This window comes from Pelophylax lessonae, assembly GCF_965119305.1.
Source record: "Pelophylax lessonae genome assembly, chromosome: 12".
Classification (NCBI taxonomy): domain Eukaryota; kingdom Metazoa; phylum Chordata; class Amphibia; order Anura; family Ranidae; genus Pelophylax; species Pelophylax lessonae.
In genome coordinates this window covers 8,821,262-8,834,332 of record NC_138779.1, presented here as the reverse complement: position 1 = coordinate 8,834,332, position 13,071 = coordinate 8,821,262, and the positions used below count along the sequence as shown (strand labels likewise).

At 46.3% G+C, this 13,071-nt stretch overlaps 1 protein-coding gene across 1 annotated transcript in view; it reads right to left on the bottom strand.

The window, feature by feature from the left end:
* CEP104 (centrosomal protein 104) overlaps window positions 1-13,071 on the bottom strand; it is a 177,247-nt gene that overhangs the window by 33,970 nt on the left and 130,206 nt on the right. The window contains exons 18-19 of the mRNA XM_082273168.1: window positions 5,842-5,950; window positions 4,212-4,350 (exon numbers count right to left, since the gene is read on the bottom strand). Coding sequence (XP_082129294.1) covers window positions 4,212-4,350; window positions 5,842-5,950 — 248 coding nt within the window. The remainder of the gene's footprint in view (window positions 1-4,211; window positions 4,351-5,841; window positions 5,951-13,071) is intronic.

Here is a 13,071-nt window from a genome sequence, read left to right as displayed (position 1 = left end):
CATACAGAGAGGGGCCCACGTTCACCACAAAACCCGTCAGGGGAAAAGGGGGAACATACTACTCACCATACCGGAACCAGGCGGGCACCAACTCCTGACAGTACCCCTCTCCACCGGGGCGGGAGGGCTGTCGACCGATATGGACGCCGTGACTCATGGTCTTTGGCGTTTCAGCGAGACGTTTAACTCGCGGGGTCAGTCCCTTAATGGGACTTTGTCGCGGCCGACCCAGCGCGGAGCTATGGCCTGCACGCGCTCGTAGGCTGAACTGGGGTGACCACCGGATCTCAACATCCAGCCCGTCGCCCAGTTCAGCTTTCTTGCTTGAAGATCTCACAGGAACACTGGAGAAAAAAAGCTGTCTAAAAAATCTTTTAAGAAAAAAATCTTGCCAGGACCGAAGATCCCAGCAAGGTATCTAGGTCCTTACTCCTAACTAGACAGAAAATAACTGATTTGTTGAGGCAGAGAGAGAGAGGATATACCCTCTGGGACTGCCCCTAGGGTGTGGCCAGAGCATTTTAATTTCCTGTCTAGTCCTGCTCCTGTGGAGGCAACATAACCCGAAGGTGCTGTATCACCGAGGACTACGTCTGTCAATGAGCAATAGAGAAATATGCACTGTCACTGTACTAATGACACTGGCAGAGAAGGGGTTAACAGTATAGGTGATCAAGGGGTTAAATGTGACCCTAGGGGAGTGATGGAGTGATTCTAACTGTTGGGGGGGGGGGCGTAGCTTGTGAAATGACCATAGAGATCTGTGTTCCTATATTATATAGAACGATCACAGGAGCTCTGATCATTGCAGAGAGAAGAATAGTCGGCTGTGTTTACATCAGCTGAACCGTCCTTCTCTCTCAGCGGGGAACGATTGCGGGTGTCAGGCGGCAAATGGAGCCACCTGCCCCGTGCATCGGAGTCCCCGCTCCCGAGTGGGGGTGGGAGCGCTCGCCCCCTAGCTTCCCACGCGCGACTGACGTAGACCTACATCAGTTTGCGCAGGAGAGCCGCCCTGCTGCAGTAAAAAGGAGGCGGGTGGTCGGGAAGTGGTTAAAGATGTGCAAGAGGAAAAAAAAAAAAAAGTTAACAAGGGGTACATCAGCAGGAGAAAACAACGGCTGTCATAACTTGAGAAGCAATAAGATACGCCAAACAAAATCAATATATAGATCATCATTGCATCCAAAGATTAAGTTTAGATCATATCTTATTATAGCAAATAAGACTTTGCTGTCATCCCATATCTGCATCTTATATTTCCACTTTGAAGTGGTTGTAAACTCTCCATATACCCAGTGCAGTGGCAGGTGATACACAGAGAAGAAAGAAATCCTCCTACATAAGTTGTACATGTTTATCTGCAGCACTCTTTCCTTTACATTTCTTCAAATTCCAGAATATAAAAAGTTTGTCTGAGCTTTCAGAAAAAAAAAGGGTGGAGAGCGGAAGTTACACTCTGCACAGCTCATTGAGCAGAGCTGATTGGAGGGAAAGGACAACTCCCCCCCCCCTCCTTCTTAACACAACACATAGGAACTGAGCTAAAGCTGTCAATCAGCTGGAGCTCCTCCCCTGTCACCATTTATCTCTTGGTGTCAGGAAAACTTGTCAGAAGTGACTCATGCAGATAGGAGAGGAAGGAGGCAGCAGCGAGAAATGACACTTCGTGCTCCAGACTGAGACAAGTACACACTATAGAGGGATATGCTTTGTTCAGATTTCATTTCTGAGGTTCACAACACATGAAGTGGGCGGCGTTCTTCTTTTACAGGCAAAGCTTTAGTATAGCGATAGGGTCACGTGAATTTATTGTAAAACTTACTAATCTGTTAGTGTCGTGGAAATTAATTGAGCTTGGAGCATAGAAATTCGCTTGGTGCGCTGAAAACTTTGCTGCGCTGAAAAGCACATTTGTGGATAATAATACATGCCAAACGCCATTAATCCCTTGTACTGAAAAGTGCAATGTACGGCTCTTTTGTATAAGGTTATCCCAGCGCACTCGGCAACAAAGAAAGGAACAGATGCACGCTGTGTCATATCGATGCCAACTGAAGGGTCTCTGTCCTACAGAGCAGAGCTCACGTTTATTTACAGCCAGAGAACAAAAGGGGGTGTTACAGGGGAGTGGCTTCAAGACCACCAATCACAGATATGTATACATTCAAAAGTACAATAGAAAAGAGAAGTGAATGTTTATGTACAAACACGGCCGTGTGCAGACTCCCAACTGTCAAGTGAACAAAGCAACATGGCTGCCTCATGGATTCTCATGGACTCGGCCATGCTAATTTACAAGCATGCACTCCCATCATAACCTGTTAGAGTGAATCCTATATAATATAGTTCATAAAAACCATATTTGATAGTGATCATGCTATTGTTCCAGTGAATGGGACTTTACTATATGTGCAAAAGACAATAGCAGCAGTATTTCAATCATATGGATCAAATATGACTGAAAGATGCCAGCCATTAAGCCTGGTAAAGGGCAGATATTATTAACCACTTAAGGACCAGAATATTTTGCTGCATAATGATCACGCCCTATTTTGCGAATCGGCACTGCGTTACTTTGACAACTACGCGATCGTGCGACGCTGTACCCAAATAAAATTGATGTCCTTTTTTCCCCACAAGCAGAGCTTTCTTTTGGTGGTATTTGATCACCTCTGCCATTTTAATTTTTTGCTCTATAAACAAAAAAATTGCGACAATTCTGAAAAAAAAAAAAATATATATTTTTCACATTCTGCTATACAACATTCCCCCACAAAAAAAAAAAAAATTAAAAAAATTTAATTTTTTTAACATTTTAGGCCAATTTGTTGCCTGCTACATATTTTTGGTAAAAAAAACAAAAATCGCAATAAGCGTATTTTGATTGGTTTGCGCAAAAGTTATTGCATCAACTACGGGAAAGATTTATGTTATTTTTAATGTTTTTTTTTTTTTTTTTACTAGTAATGGCGGCGATCTGCGATTTTTTTTGCGGGACTGCGAATTTGTGGCGGACAGATCGGACCCCTGACTGTCATTTTTGGGGGACCAGTGACATTACTACAGTAATCAGTGCTAAGAATATGCACGGTTACTGTATTAAGGACACTGGCAGGGAAGGGGTTAACAGTATTGGTGACCAAGGGGTTTAATGTGACCCTAGGGGAGTGATTCTAACCGTGGGGGGGTTGGGCTTCTGAAGTCATCACAGAGACATGCGATCCTACATAGCAGGATCACATGACCTCTGTGATCACTTCAGGGAGAAGGACGGACAGCTGTGTTTACATCAGCCGTCCGTCCTTCTCTGTCAGCAGGGGGAGATCGCTGGTGTCAGGTGGCAATCGGAGGTGCCTGACACACACACTGGCTCCCTGGCTGACGAGCAGGGGCGGGAGCAAGCTCGCCCCCTAGCCTTCTGAGAGCGAGCAACGTAGTACTACGTCACTTTGCCCTGGAGCGGCTGCCTGCTGTAGTAAATGATAAGACTTCCACATCACAAACATATCTCCGCAGTGATTACCAGGGCCCCGGCTGGCTGATATATATTTGTGCAGTGGAGTTCTCCTTGCACTGCCATAGATCCGGACCGGCACCGCCAATAGGGAGGATCAGGCTACAAGAAGTGTGCAGTCTCCATTTAATGGAAGATTTCCACATCTACAGGTCTTTCCTCAATACCAGTTAAAGCAATATTCGCTACCGGTAAACTGACACTGGGAGACATAATGGTAATTTAACTAAAAATACATCCTAAAGAAACGTCCACATAAATATTAATAACATTTCCACAACATTAGGGTGCCTCCTACAAGGAATAGAACATGCGCTGCCCATGCACCTGGCTGTGAGACTTGTAAGATTTGTGTTCTTGTTCAATAGTGACGCTGTATGGAAAAAGGCTTTGCTGTCTGTCTGTCCCTGTAGTTGGGTCACATGTGTAGAGCTCAGTGCCTCCGTCATGGCACATGCCCGCTTTACAACACCTCATTAACTGGAACTGCCAGGAAGTGTCTCCAAATACATAAAGGAAGACTACACTCATCATCATCATGGAAAAGAAATGCTGAAAGCGCTCCCAGTGTACAGATTCAGATTTACCACTAAAAAAAATGTTTATTTAAACTACATAAAAAATGCTGCTGATGTTCTATACAAATCCATTGATCTGTCGAGCGTTGTGTATACATAACTTGTCAGGGACTTACGGTTACAAGTCTTGGCTTTGACGTGTTCCAGCAGATGGTCCTTAGATATGGCCTCTGAGCAACGTTGGCATTTCCCGAACGAGTCCTTGTTAGTGCATTCGGTCAGAAGGTGATCTGTCAGACTGGCAATTTCTACCACCTGGGCAAGGAGAAAAATAAACAGATTACTGCGAACTGTGAAAAATGTTCCCAACGTGCAGCCAAACATGGAGACAGCACTGTGCCCGAGAGCTGGGGGAGGGGGAACCACAATAGATCTTTGGTTGGCATTGCTGCTCTGAATGACAGGGAACACTGAACCCACTTCCCAGGAAAACAGGATGTCAAGGGTCTGTGCTTGGGACTCGGCTGATCACTGATCCAAGTAAAGGGCTGATTCCGGCCTTTTACCAAGTGATCAGCTGTCAGCCAATGACAGCTGATCCCATGATGTAAACAGAAGGTGGTAATCGGCTTTTTTTTCCCCCTCAGGCTGACAGCAGGAGGAGAAAAAAAATAAAGTTGATCACCAGCTTCTGTAAGAGGGTCATCGGTCCCACACTGTACCCACCAGTGCCGCTAATCAGTGCCCGCCAGTGCCTCCTCATTAGTGCCCGCCAGTGCCACTAATCAGTGCTCATCAGTGCCGCTCATCAGTGCCCGCTAAGTGCCGATCAGTGCCCACTCAGTGCCCGCCAGTGCCTCCTCATTAGTTCCCGCCAGTGCCGCTAATCAGTGCTCATCAGTGCCGTTCATCAGTGCCCGCCAGTGCCTCCTCATCAGTGCCCGCCAGTGCCTCCTCATCAGTGCCCGCCAGTGCCTACTCATCAGTGCCCGCCAGTGCCTACTCATCAGTGCCCGCCAGTGCCTACTCATCAGTGCCCACCAGTGCCTACTCATCAGTGCCCACCAGTGCCTCCTGATTACTGCCCACCAGTGCCTCCCCATTAGTGCCCACCAGTGCCTCCTCAATAGTGCCACCCTATCAGTTCCCATCAGCCCAGCCTATCAGTGCCCATTATTGTAGCCTATCAGTGCCCATCAGTGTTGTCCTATCAGTGCCCATCAGTGACGCCCTATTGGTGCCACCTCATCAGTGCAGCTCTATTGGTGCCCTCCTATCAGTGACCATCAATGAAGGAGAAAAAAATTACCTGTTTGAAAAATTTTATAACAAACTATGAAAACAGCTTTTTTTTTTTTTCAAAAAGCTCTATTTGTGTGAAAAAAATGTCATATGGGTACAGTGTAGCATGACCGCGCAATTGTCATTCAAAGTGCGACAGCGCTGAAAGCTGGAAATTGGCCTGGGCAGGAAGGGGGTATAGGTGCCCTATAAGCAGATAGTTAAATACATTTTGGGTATGTTTATGTCACCCAAAACAGATCATCTGCACAGCAAGCATCGCTGTATTACAAATTGTTCAATCTTCTGACATGGCAGATGCCAAAAACAACCAAAACCCACTGAATGCTCCGCTCCCTTCTCTGAGATTTCCTGATTTAATCGGTTCAAACACAGACTGGCTTTGATTCTGAACATGTGACTGTGGTGGGGGGGCATTAGTAAGCTGTGCAGAGCCTACTGTGAATGGTCCCGTGTCCTTCGGGATGATATCAGGTGTAAATATGATAATATTTAGCATTGTACCTGCTTGCAGTGCTCACAGCGTCTCAGCATTGGACAATGTTTCCAGTAATGGAGGTCCAAGCCTTCCTCTGTGAAAGACTCATCGCGTTCCCCGCAGAAAATGCACAAGCTGCAAATACAAAAACAACAGACAAAAGTAATACATTTCAGAGAAAACAAGACAAAGTGTAACAAAAGTAAAGATCCGCTGGATAGGTCATCTCTCTCAACAAACAAATCACATCAGTGGGCCATTTAACCCCTTTAATATAGAAATCCATTCAAATAAATGTCAGCTATTATCCCTATAAGCCAGAAAAGCCTCATGTCTCTGCACTAACTCTGCTTAACCCATGAGCCGACCACTATCAGCAACTATGGCGCTCTCACTGCCCGGAGGGGTTACAGGTGGGTAGAGAAAGAAAGAAAGAAAGAAAGAAAGAAAGAAAGAAAGAAAGAAAGAAAGAAAGAAAGAAAGAAAGAAAAAGAAAGAAAGAAAGAAAAAGAAAGAAAGAAAGAAAGAAAGAAAGAAAGAAAGAAAGAAAGAAAGAAAGAAAGAAAGAAAGAAAGAAAGAAAGAAAGAAAGAAAGAAAGAAAGAAAGAAAAAGAAAGAAAGAAAGAAAGAAAGAAAGAAAGAAAGAAAGAAAGAAAGAAAGAAAAAGAAAGAAAGAAAGAAAAAGAAAGAAAGAAAGAAAGAAAGAAAGAAAGAAAGAAAGAAAGAAAGAAAGAAAGAAAGAAAGAAAGAAAGAAAAAAAGAAAAAGAAAGAAAGAAAAAGAAAGAAAGAAAGAAAAAGAAAGAAAGAAAGAAAACACTTTTAGAACCCCAGTAAGGAATACATTGTAAATAGCGCTTAACTAAAAATAATTAATAATTCCGCAATACAAACATTTAAAATAAATCAATAATGTGCAAATCTAGTCCATAGAGTGCAATATGCTGATTTTATTTTTTGTTAGACTAATATTGGCAGCACTTTTGCACATATTGCACTTTATGGACTATATGTGCACATTATTGATTGATTTTTTTGAGGTTTGTATTGCCCAATTATTGATTATTTTTAGTTAAGCACTATTTGCACTTTGTCTGGCACAGCATTATTGGATATTGATTAGGTTTATGTGAAGCTGTATGCACATTTAGTATTAGCAGCCGGATATTTATGCATTTATATTTCGGAGTCACTTATTTAATATTTTTTTGATTGCGCCGATTGATTTTTATACAAATCAAACATTAACCCCTTCCCGCCGATTAAGGGTTCCAAACACCAGGAGGCGGAAGTGGGCATTCGGGTCATGTGATAGCTGTGATTGGCTGTCATAGCGGTCATATGATCAGAAAGCTCCTGATGGCTAGTATACACCGGGAGCTATTCCGTAACCACTGGCTACCATGCTGGAAACACTCTCAGCACAGAAAGTGGTTTATACGGGGCCCTCTGTAATGGTTTTGCACAGAGCAGCCCGGATCCTCCACTTCTCGGGTCCCCCTTCAGCTCTCCTGGCCCCTCCCTCCTAACCCGAGCTGCAGCTCTCTGTGTCCATTCAGACACAGAGCCATGGGCCGCCCCCTCTCTCTTCTGATTGGCTCACTGAATTTGATTGACAGCAGCAGGCGCCAATGGCACTGCGCTGCCATCTCAGCCAATCAGGAGGGAGAGTATTGGGCAGCAGAAACACTCCTGCAACATCGTTGGATAAAAATGGGGCTCAGGTAAGTATTAGGAGGGCTGCTGCACACAGAAGGCTTTTTACCTTAATGCATAGAATGCAACTTCTGCCTTTACAACCCCTTTAGAGTAAACAATAAATGGGCGTATGCCAAGCTCTGCTAAATTTGTATGAGAATGAATATTATTGTGAGGGGGTCAGAATCCATCTTTAACTTCCTCAAAGCATGCTGATAAATCATGAAGTCTCCGAATTACTGAGTGTGTATAATGATATGAAACGCTGTGCAAAAATGGATTTTTGTAAGAACTTACCGTAAAATCCTTTTCTCTTAAGCTCATTGACAGACGTAGTCTTCTTGATTCTCAAGAGCTGGGTTATGTTGTCTCCGCAGGAGTAGGACTAGGCAGAATGACAAAACGTTCTGGCTCCACCTTAGGGGCAGTCCCTGAGGGTATATCCTCCCTCTCTCTGCTACAGGGAATCAGTTCTGTTTAAAGCAGTACAGAGAATTTAACCCAACCCAACTCAATGATAGAGGGGCGGGTACTACGTCTGTCAATGAGCTTAAGAGAAAAGGATTTTACGGTAAGTTCTTACAAAAATCCATTTTTCTCTATCGCTCATTGACAGACGTAGTCTTCTTGATTCTCAAGAGCTGGGACATCCAGAAGCAGTGCCACAAATGAGGGGTGGGATTGACAAAATCAAATCCAATCTAGAAGGCCCAACCGGTGCCAAACTAGAAGTTTTAAAGGCTCATTATAAACAAAGAATGAGACTAAAGAAAAATTTTCCAACGGAAAAAACCCTCGAGGTAGACCACTGGTCTCCTCAAATTGCGGCCTGCAAAACCTTGCGGCCAAACGAGGCATCAGACGATGCCATTACATCAACTTTATAATGTTTAGTAAAGGTATGCACCGACGACCAGGTAGCCGCCTTGCACACCTGGACCACTGACGCCTGATGGCGAAAGGCCCAAGACGCACTAAGTGCCCGAGTGGAGTGCGCCTTAACAGGGAACGGGGGCTCCCGACCCTTAATAGAATAAGCCTGTACTACCGTCTGTCTGATCCATCTGGAAATGGTCGCGGCAGATGCAGGCAACCCCTTTTTGGGTCCATCTGGGATCACAAAAAGTGAATCCGTCTTGCGAAACGAGTCTGTCGTTTTCAAGTATACCCTGATCGCCCGGACCACATCCAAGGAGTGTAACGCAAACTCCCGAGGATGACTGGGCTTAGGACACAGGGAAGGTAATACAATTTCTTCATTCAGATGAAATTCTGAAACCACTTTTGGTAGGAAGGATGGATTCGGACGAAGAACCACCTTATCTCTATGAACCACCAGATATGGTGAACGACAAGATAATGCGGCCAGTTCTGACACCCTGCGTGCAGAAGTAATAGCCACCAAGAAGGCCACCTTCTGGGACAACGTGGGTAGAGGAATCTCCCTAATATCTTCAAAGGGAGGTTTCTGAAGAACCGACAACACTAAATTAAGATCCCAGGGGGGTAACGGCGCGTGCACTGGCGGAGCCAGATGTCGCACCCCCTGGATGAAATTCCGCACCAAGGAATGAGTAGCCAAAGGCTTCTGAAAGAAGATGGCTAATGCTGAGACCTGACCCTTGATAGTACTCAAGGCCAGTTTCTGCTCAACCCCTTGTTGCAGAAAAGCCAATATTCGACTAATCGAATAAGACCGAGGACGGAACCCCAAAGGTTCACACCATGCAATGTAGGACTTCCATGTGCGATGATAAATCTTTCTGGAAGTCGCTTTCCTTGCTTCAACTAGAGTAGGAATAACTGAAGCTGACAAACCTTTGTCCTTCAGCACCTGGGTCTCAATAGCCAGGCCGTTAAAGCCAGCGATCGTAAAGCAGGATGGAAGATCGGTCCCTGAGACAGTAGATCCTCCCTGAGAGGAAGTCTCCACGGGACGTCCGCCACCAGTCTGACCATGTCGGCGTACCAAGCTCGACGAGGCCAGTCCGGAGCTACCAGGATTACTGGGATTCCTTCCTCCTCTATTCTGCGAAGAAGTCTTGGCAGTAACGCGAGAGGAGGGAAGGCATATATTAGCTGGTATTGCCCCCACGGGGTGATCAGTGCGTCTGCGGTTTCTGCTAGAGGATCGCGGGAGCGAGCCACGAATCTCTGAACTTTCCTGTTGAATCGTGATGCCAACAGATCCACATCCGGGGTGCCCCACCGTAGGCACAACTGGTGGAAAACGTCTGGATGGAGGGACCATTCCCCCTGATCCAGGGTCTGACGGCTGAGATAATCTGCCTGCCAATTCTCCACCCCCGGAATGAACACCGCAGAGATTGCTGGAACAAATCGTTCCGCCCAGCGAAGAATGCAAGCCACTTCTTTGGCCGCTCGGGCACTCTTGGTGCCCCCCTGGTGATTGACATAAGCCACGGCCGTGGCATTGTCCGACTGGATCCGAACCGAGCTGCCCTGGAGCTGCTCGGTCCAGTGAATCAGACAAAGTCTGATCGCTCTCAGTTCCAATACATTTATCGGTAACCTGGATTCTTCCGGGGACCAAAGTCCCTGGACAGATAACTGACCGAGAATTCCTCCCCATCCGGATAGACTGGCATCCGTGGTCACTGTCGTCCAATATATTGGCAGAAATGACTTTCCCTGGCTGAGCATCGGAGACCGAAGCCACCATACCAGAGACTCTCTGGTCTGTTTGCTCAATCGGATCTGATTGTCCAGGGATTCCGGATTCCGATTCCATCTGAGAAGAATCTCTTGCTGAAGAATTCGGGTATGGGACTGGGCAAATGGGACTGCTTCGAACGAAGCCACCATCAACCCCAGAACCCTCATGCAAGTCCGAAGGGAAGACCCCTACCGGAAGAAAAACTCTTGTCCTGACTGTGTCTAGAATTAGACCCAGATATTCGAGCCTCTGGGTGGGAACCAGAAATGACTTTTGCTGGTTCACCAGCCACCCGAATTCCTGTAAAGAAATCATAGTAATTTCTATGTTTTGTAGCAAGGTCTGAGGAGACTCTGCATGAAGCAGAAGATCGTCTAGGTAACCTAGAATCGATATACCTCTTTGGCGCAGAAGTGCCAACATTGGGGCCAACACCTTTGTGAAGACCCGCGGAGCCGTGGCGAGACCGAAAGGTAACGCCACAAACTGATAGTGGTTCTCCTCTACGGAAAAGCGTAGAAAACGCTGATGTCCTGCGAAAATGGGAATGTGAAGATAGGCGTCCTTGATGTCTATGGACACTAGGACATCCCCTGGATGCAGGAAGGCTGCTACTGTGCGAATGGACTCCATTCTGAATCTTCTTATGTTGACGAAAGAATTGAGTGCTCTTAAGTCCAGAATTGGACGCACTTTGCCCTCTTTCCTGGGTATTGTAAACAGGTTTGAATAAAACCCTTGAAACCGTTCTGTCCAAGGAACGTGGACTACCACTCCTTGTTGTAGTAAATCTGTGACTGCTCTCCGCAGATCTTCTAAACGATCTGCGGATAGTCGGATATTGGAAGGGAAGAATCGCGCCGGTGGGAGAGATCGAAACTCGATCTTGTACCCTGACCTTATGACTTCGCAAACCCATTTGTCCGGGATTCTGGAAAGCCATGGATCCGGGAACCGGCGAAGACGTCCCCCCACCCCAGTTATGGGTGGGGGCGCACCTTCAGGCTTTGGATGGTTTATCTTCAGGTCTGGAGGGGGCGGGCTTTTGCTTGCCCGACCAACGACCCCTGACGCCTCCTGCAGGAGCTTTGGAGGACTTCGTTTTTTCACCCGCTGGACGAAAAAACCTCTTGTGAGCAGAAAAAGAAGGCCCTCGTCTTTGACGAGTTCCTCTACCTTTAAAATTTTGCGGTAAAAAGGTGCTTTTTCCACCGGTGAGATCCTTAATGATCTCATCTAAGTTGGCTCCAAATAGACGCTCTCCTGAAAAGGGGATATTAGCCAATGCTTTTTTGGAACCTTGGTCGGCTAACCAACCTTTTAGCCACAGTGTACGCCTGAGAACCACTGCTGAGACTGATGCTCGCGCCATTAATGGAGTGGCGTCTAACGCCGCATCACATACAAACTGTAACCCCTGTATCATTTGTTCCAACAAATCTGATACCGCCTGAGGGACTTCTTCTAAGTCCCGGCGTAACCACTTGGTCCATTCAGTTACAGCCTGCAAAACCAGACCAATAGCAATTATTGGTCTGAAAGCTGATCCAATCAAGGAAAACATGGTGCGAGACATAGCTTCTATCTTGCGATCCACTGGATCTTTAAAAGACGGAGCGTCTTCTAAAGGAATAACCGTGGCTTTATTCAATCTAGCAATAGGTGAATCCACCACAGGTGGTTCTGTCCATTTCTTAATAAGGGTTTCCTCAAACGGATAACGCCTGTCAATGCGTTTAGAAATATTAAAAGTGCGTTTTGGCAGACGCCATTCTTCTTCGATTGGATTGCCAAAACATTTGGGCAATGGAAAAACCTTCGCCACTTTCTTTTTAGTCCCAAAAGGGATCTCAGTTTCAGCTATTTCTGATGGAATACCCTGTAACCTTAAAGTCTCTTGAACAGATACAATGAGTGCGTTTACCAACGCTTCCTCTCGGGCTATGGCGGATGCCGAAACATCCTCCTCACTGTCTGAAGAGACAGGACCCGAGATACCAATACCAGATGAAGTACCTGCAACTGCAGAAATAGGCTCAGAGTCTGAATCCGAGGTTTCAGATAATAAGGGGTTAGGCGGGGGTCGCTTTCTTGCGCCCTGTCCCTGACAAGCCACTTCCACCCGGGACACAAAAGTTTCCATAATAGCTGACAAAGATTCAATTGTCAATGGGGTGCTGGAGGATCCCGCAGACCCCTCGAGGGGATCCGGAGGAGATACATGAGTGGCAGGGTCCATGTTAATACAGGACACCTTTGCCAGCAAAACAAAAAAACTTTTTTTTTTTTTTTTTTTTTTTGTGTGTCTCCCCCTAGCGCAATAGCGCCCCTCAGAGTACCTGCTTCTCGATCCCAGAGAGAGAGAGAGGGACCCCCAGGGCTCACCAACCGATGCAGTGCAGTTTCCAACAAACTGCAGTCAGCGTCTGTCTACACAGACTGGAAGGAGCTGTTTGCTTTTTCCCGGGCAGAAGGTGTGGCTCCGCCCCCTGTGTACGCCTTCCGGCGTTCCCAGCCCTCCACGAGGTAGCTGGGCTCACAAAACATGGCCGCCCCCATAGAAGAGACATAAGACTCCAAAAACATGGCGGCCGGCGTGACCTGAGGACATATATGCATTCGGTCTACGGCAAAATGGCGGCGGACCGCCGATATCGTCTTCCCAGCACATCCACCTGCACTCTGCTGAGAGGTGACATATGGATCTACAGAGATACACTGCACATAAGGTAGGATTATACCTCCTATGTCTGCTGTAATGTTACAGTCTGCTGGGTAGAGTGTTAGCTCTTGAACCAAGTCCACTTCCCACAAACACATGCTGTATTACAAGGGGGACTTGTAAGTATCAGATATATACTGACCATATATGGAGGGGCCCAT